At 37.2% G+C, this 6,548-nt stretch overlaps 1 protein-coding gene across 1 annotated transcript in view; it reads right to left on the bottom strand.

The window, feature by feature from the left end:
• The window catches only part of DGKI (diacylglycerol kinase iota), a 273,413-nt gene that overhangs the window by 190,827 nt on the left and 76,038 nt on the right, over nucleotides 1-6,548 (bottom strand). Inside the window, exons 10-11 of the mRNA XM_023530296.1 lie at nucleotides 2,123-2,205; nucleotides 107-167 (exon numbers count right to left, since the gene is read on the bottom strand). Coding sequence (XP_023386064.1) covers nucleotides 107-167; nucleotides 2,123-2,205 — 144 coding nt within the window. The remainder of the gene's footprint in view (nucleotides 1-106; nucleotides 168-2,122; nucleotides 2,206-6,548) is intronic.

The raw sequence follows: 6,548 nt of genomic DNA, 5'->3' as shown, positions 1-6,548 counted from the left end.
CGAGGTGGAAAAGAATAAAGAGGACGAATAAAGGGAAAGAATAAGAAGAACAAAAGAAAGATGGAAGAAATCAGGGAGAGAGTTGGATTCTATTTCAGGGACCTACCGTTCCATCGCCACCACAGGCCAGAATCCGCAGATTTGGTACTTTCCTATACAACTCAAGCCTGTAGAGGAAATAGAAGAAAAAGTTAACAGAAGAGCACATCACTGGCCATGGCAAAGAGAAAACACATGGCAAAAATGGGGGGTTGGGCGGGGAGGGTATCCCTGGAGAAAATGTATAATCATGAGGATAATCACGACATCAAAACCAGTTACCAAGCAACCACGTGAGGGCTGATGCCAATGACTGGACCAGAGGCTGGCAGCAAACATCGTTTTTAAGTGGCCGGCACTGGAATGGGATCTTAGGATGTCCTAGAATTTTATTTCCCTTAATTCTTATTAACGCGTCAACTCACATTATTTTCCTCATTAGTTTGGACTCTCTTCTTTTTCTTTTCCCATCATTCTCCTCCCTCCTTTCTCAAAGAAAATCATCATTAATTGACAATAAATTGGCCTTATACATTTCCTCCTTATATTTTATTAGCTTTTCCTGGATCTATTTATTTTTTGAACCTCAACTTCTCATTCTTAATCCTAAAAAATCTTTTTCAGAAAAACAGAGGGAAGATAATCCATTGCCACATCCATAATTCCATCTACCTCTCGACTCACTTAACAGTCAAACTCCCATTATACACCTCAGCCCAAAGAGGGAAGTTTTACTGGTTTTCTTTTATTTTGAATTTGCCTACTAAAATTAGATTATTCTATTTTTCATGGTGGCTCTTAAGAAAATGCAGCGATACCACTCCTGTCAAAATGTTTGCCTAAGTGAAGTTGTTTGCCTAAATGAAGCTGTTAATGGATTTGTTCTAGAAAACATCACCTATTTAAATCAAATAATATTTTTCCTAAAAATATTTCCTGTCCTGCTATGTTCTCTTGCTGATCTATGAAGTATCTACCTAAAGTTTAACTAAAGTGATAAAACCTTAAGAAAATGAAGCATCTAAAAGGGCAAAAGTCAGGGTACAAGATTTGCCTTAGTGCACCCAAATGTAGAAAAACATGTAGAAGTCTTACAGCAAACTCTAGTGGGGAAGAAGTTTATAGATTAAGAGAACATTAGCAGAAATTTATATTTAATGTTCTCATACATGCTTAAATATATATATGTATATAATCTATCCATTACATACAAGAATATCATTTCTCTAAAAATTATCCAAGCTGCTGTTTCTTTGCCTCTGACATTATTACTTGTTAAAAATAATTAGTATCCCTTAAGTTCTAATTTTGGATATTATCAGATAATATCCAAACTATCTTAATAGATGGGTTTTTTAAAGGGAGTCAGAAAGCGGTAACGATGTCTCTGTCCTTTCCCACCATGGATGTGCTCCTCTTTCCACCACGCGAAGAAGTTAAACACGTGTCACCTCCATCTAGACTTTATTTCAACACTTCTAACAAAAAAAAAAGAGCGTAAAATTTCTGAGCAGCTCAGAAAAGAGATTGAGCAGGAATTAAAATGTCTCCCCCACTGTGATCAATTAATCAATCTCTCAAGTGGACACAGATACACACACACACACACACACACACGCACGCACGCACGCACGCACACGCGCGCGTGCGCACACACACACCCTCTGATTCAAATATAAGAACATATTCGTAAACAAATATGGCCACTCTCCACAAAGGCACATTCCTATTAACATACGTCTCCAAAGTTGTATCTGCATAAATAGAAAATTGGTGGATCCTTTCTCAATTTTCAGACTTTCTCCTAACCCACAATTGCATGTACACAAGCAGCAAACACACGAGAAAGACTCAACTGAGTTAACAACCGAGAAGATGTGTTTCGAAGGGAGTTAACCCAATAAAGACTAGGGAAAACACCAGATGAAGTTTTAAAAGAGAACAGTACAGGTGAGAAAGTAGATGAGAGGGGGTAAGAAAATTTTTCGCAAAGTAACCAAATAATGCAGCTTGACGCCAAAGCAGGAAGTCCTTCTCACTTGCCTATAATGGTATGGACCACGGAGGGTATTTCCAGACTTACGCATCTTTTGGCCCTTCCTGAGAAAGATCAAAGACTTGCCGTGGATTCAGGTACCACATGAACATCTGCAGGACTTTTGTTCCCTGTAAGGGAAAAAGAATGACAATAGGAAGAAATTCCCAAATATTAGCTGCTTATTTAAAAAATATAAATAAATCCTGTTATCTAAAATAATATCAAATTATAAACAGCTCTTTGGCCATCGATATTTATAGAATGCTCAGATTAAACTTTTGTATAATCCATTCCTTCCTTATGTTAGTCTCACTTCCTCTCTCTTTAACGTGAGGCAAGAATGCCTAGTTCGCAGACTTCTTGCAAGAATTAAATGCAATGATGTTTTAGGAGCTCATCGCAGTAATTGACATGCAATAGGTGCTTAATGTATTGTATCTATCAGTTTTGCCATCATTACTGATTATATGAAAATCCATGTAGGGAACTTATTAGTCAGCCTACCTAATTTAATAATAATTTTTAATTTATTGTGCAGATTACTATTGCTTTGCATAACATGAAAAATGGGCAGTATTAACTAAGTACGACTTTACTGAAATAAATTATTAACCGAAGCAAAAGTGTCACAGGCTCCCATTATTTATAATATACATACATACAACTTCTCCAATTAGTGGTATCGAATCTTGCATTGACATTTTTCGATTTCCGTGTCTATATATGTTTGAGACATTTCTTTCACATGTGAACGTTTTGGGAGTGTTTTAAGTAAACGTGACATTTATAGAGACGATCATCATGGCAAATAGAGTTCTGAAGGTCATTTTTTAAAGTGACGAGCAAAGAAGAAATGAAAGAAGAATCTTTTTATTAAGTAGCATCTAAAGAGCTTTTTAAAATGAGTAGGGTCTCATTTTACACCATTGTGGACCATAGCAAATAATATTTGATCGGTTGGGCAGCGTTTGTTGCTTCTAATTATAGTTCCTTTATTAGATATCATGATTGATCTTTCTTAAAATATTTCTAATTTTGCATACCTACTATGCTATGCTATATTCAAGAGTCATCCTAGTAGCAAAAACAGCATGATATTTGATTCAAAAATAACTTGGAACACTGGGTGACAGTTAGCATTTATAATCTTGCAGAAATTCAGCAACTAAAGTAGGAGAGCAACGTGTACTTTTCAGAGTGATTATGAGAATTAAATGAGTCAATAGTAGTTACGTATCTAGCATAGTATATGGCACAAAATAGGTCTTTGTAAATGTTAGTCCTTTTCTTTTTTGCTCCCCATTAATCTGTTCATTAAATTACACTTGAGGGCGTAAGGGCTAAAGTGTAGTTTATAATTATCACATTGTTATTCCAGTTGTTACAGAGGCCAATTCAGGTCTTTTGTTCCACTTTTCATCCAAACCTATAATTTAAGAGTTCTGCTCTGTCGTATGCTTGCTATAAATTTAGGAATAACAGTCTATCCTTAATTATTACAACTAATCCTTCGGTTTCACCAAATGACATATTTTGCTTCCTATAAAATTCAGACATAGGTTTAGATCCATAACACTAACTCAATACTGGATCATTGTCTTTCCACACTGGGCTTTGGTATCAAGTCAGTCAAGGATTATCTCAAGTAATCTTTTATGTTTAAAAGTCATTTTAATGACAAATCAATTTATAAAACATCTCTAACAGACTTGCTAGAAAATTAATTTTTCAGCTTTAAATTCCTAGCACGATATGAATCATTGACATTAATCATTCCTTCTGCCGTTGGCTATGGCTGAGTGTACATTTCGATTTCAGCTTCTCCTGTTATGCATACAATAGTAGCTATTCAACACCTTTCAAAAAACAAAAATACAAAGCTAAGCAGGGTCGGACCTGGTTAGTACTCGGATGGGAGACCACCTAGGAAGACCAGGTGCTGTAGGTGTAAAAAATAAAAAATGAAAAATAAATAAAAATAAGGGATTGTAAACTGACAAGGTCCTTGTAATCTGTGAGGTCGACCAGGGGTTGCCTTGCCTAAAAAGAAAGAAATACAAATCATTTAGACGTTATTTTCTTAATCTAAAATTTCTCTAGAAGGTTCAAGTAACCACATCTTTTGTTTTTGCTCATTTTCAATTTGTGTTAGTTGGAACACCTGATTGTCTCCGTGTATCCTTTTGAGGAAGGGGTATTAAGGCTGGCAAGTTTTGCAACGCACACCTGTAGGAGATGCCATTTACATTGTAGCCGATTGGAATAATGTCCTTTCGGGCCGTATAGGGATAACTCGTATAGCTGTACATTACATTCAGGCATGAGATAATTACTTCTCTCAAAAGTAATCTTTCTGACTGCATAAAGAAGCTGTGGTACATATATACAATGGAATATTACTCAGCTATAAGAAGAAATGAAATATTGCCATTTGCGACAACATGGAGGGACCTCGAGATAATCATGCTAAGTGAAATAAGCCAAATAGAAAAAGTAGAAAATCACATGATATCACTTATATATAGGATATAAACCTAAAAGCAACAAATAAACAGGACAGAGACTCATGGACATGGACTATAGACTAGTAGTTACCAGAGGCGAGGGGGGAGAGGGGAGGAAGTTAGGGTAAAGGGAGTCAAATATGTGGTGACAGAAAGAAATCTAACTATGGGTGAACACACAGTGTAAATATCTATATGCCTTACTGTTAAAGTGTACAGCTGAAACTTATTGGATTTCGTTAACTAATGTCACCATAAAAAATAAATAAATAAATAATTTTTTTAAAATAAATAATCTTTCTAAAATATACTCATTAGCAAAAATGATAAGTGTCTAAATGAACACAGTGCATTGTGTTAAATCAGTCCTAGTGAGCGGAACAGAAAGGTATCACACACATTTAAGTCAGTTCTGTTAACTCTCCTGTTACCTCTAGGATAAGCTAGTTTAGGGCTTTAATAGAGGTAATTCAGTCAATAGGACTGAATAGTTTGACAAACACTAATTCACCAGGAAATGAGTAATTTAATTTTTTTTCACCAGCAGTATTGAATATACGCAGTCATTTACAAAATTATCATTCACTAACAAGTCTCCAGCACGCTCATAGTTATCACGTGCCATACGCCACATGCCAAAGCGGCAACTTTTGTGCAAGGGTCTAGCTTTCTCTAAACGAAAATGTGGCTTACATGTCAATTCCATTACACTCTGGAGAGGGTTTTCATATGTACAGTTGTAGATGTAATACCTCATGGACCACAGAACTTTTTAAGATATTGTGAGAATGGGTATTCCTCTGGGGTGCTAGGGAACAGGATGGGTGGGGAGAAAACGACCTCCCAGAAAATAAGTAGATTGTTCTAGAGAGAAATAAACAGGATTCATTCACTCACCCACTATGTTCTAGGCACAGAGAGATGGACAACGCAGAGAAGATGCTGCTCTCAAGGGGAAGTTCTATGCATTATTCAGGAAATGAAATATAATGATTTGGGGATACGGAGAATCGGTGAAGGATGGGTCAGCTCAAACAGTACATCGGTCTTCATCAAAGAACCGTAACTCTCGCCTGGGTCACGACATTTGGATGTGTTACTCAGGGAGCCTTGCCATGGAGGTATTATCACAGAATTATTATCTAAAGCCTGGAAAGAACTGCCCAGACAATAGGAAATGCCCAAAGACAAAAAGGTAGTGGGAGGAGGATGTCACCAAGTGATTATTTCAGACCGTTCCCAAACAACACGAAAGGAATAACTAATTTACTTAATGTACATGTATTGGGCTCCGACTCTGTGCTCGTGAGCACACTCAAGAGCTCAGAATGAGAACAATGCAATAAATTAGTTGATTAAAGATGGTAAATGCTATGTTAGAGAGGCCTACTGAGAAATCCGAGTAACCAGAGATACTATAAGCCCAAGTTTGGGGATTGGATGGAGGCTTCCTACATATGATACCTGGACTTTGTCTTGAAAGATAAGTAGAGGAAGAAGTTTTACGGTAAAGGCACAAGACATGGCAAGACAGGTCACAGAAGAACCACATCCTGTCCAGTCTTCAAACCATGGGGCAGGAATAATGGGAGATGACACAGCCCAAGCTGTAGATGAAGTCAGACATGATAAGGAGCTTGGGCTTTATTTTACAGAAAACAATCGCCGAAATGTTTTAATTAGGAGAGTCAGACTTACGTTTGATACACGAGTTTAGCTGCAGCTTGAGGAGCTAGACATCCAGGTCCTACAGCTATCAAATAGGCTAGATGGTTTAGTGGGGGATTCTTAGCCACTGTTACAGACTGAATGTTTGTATTCCTCTGAAATTCAGATGATGAAATCCTACCCCTCAATATGATGGTGTTACGGAGGGGGTCTTAGAGAGGTGCTTAGGCCATGAGGGTGGAGCCCTCGTAAATGGGATTAGCACCCTTGTAAAAGAGACCCCAGAAAGCTCTCTCCCT

This window comes from Pteropus vampyrus, unplaced genomic scaffold, assembly GCF_000151845.1.
Source record: "Pteropus vampyrus isolate Shadow unplaced genomic scaffold, Pvam_2.0 Scaffold48, whole genome shotgun sequence".
In the NCBI taxonomy this organism is placed as follows: Eukaryota; Metazoa; Chordata; class Mammalia; order Chiroptera; family Pteropodidae; genus Pteropus; species Pteropus vampyrus.
This window is presented reverse-complemented; position numbering and strand designations above follow the sequence as displayed.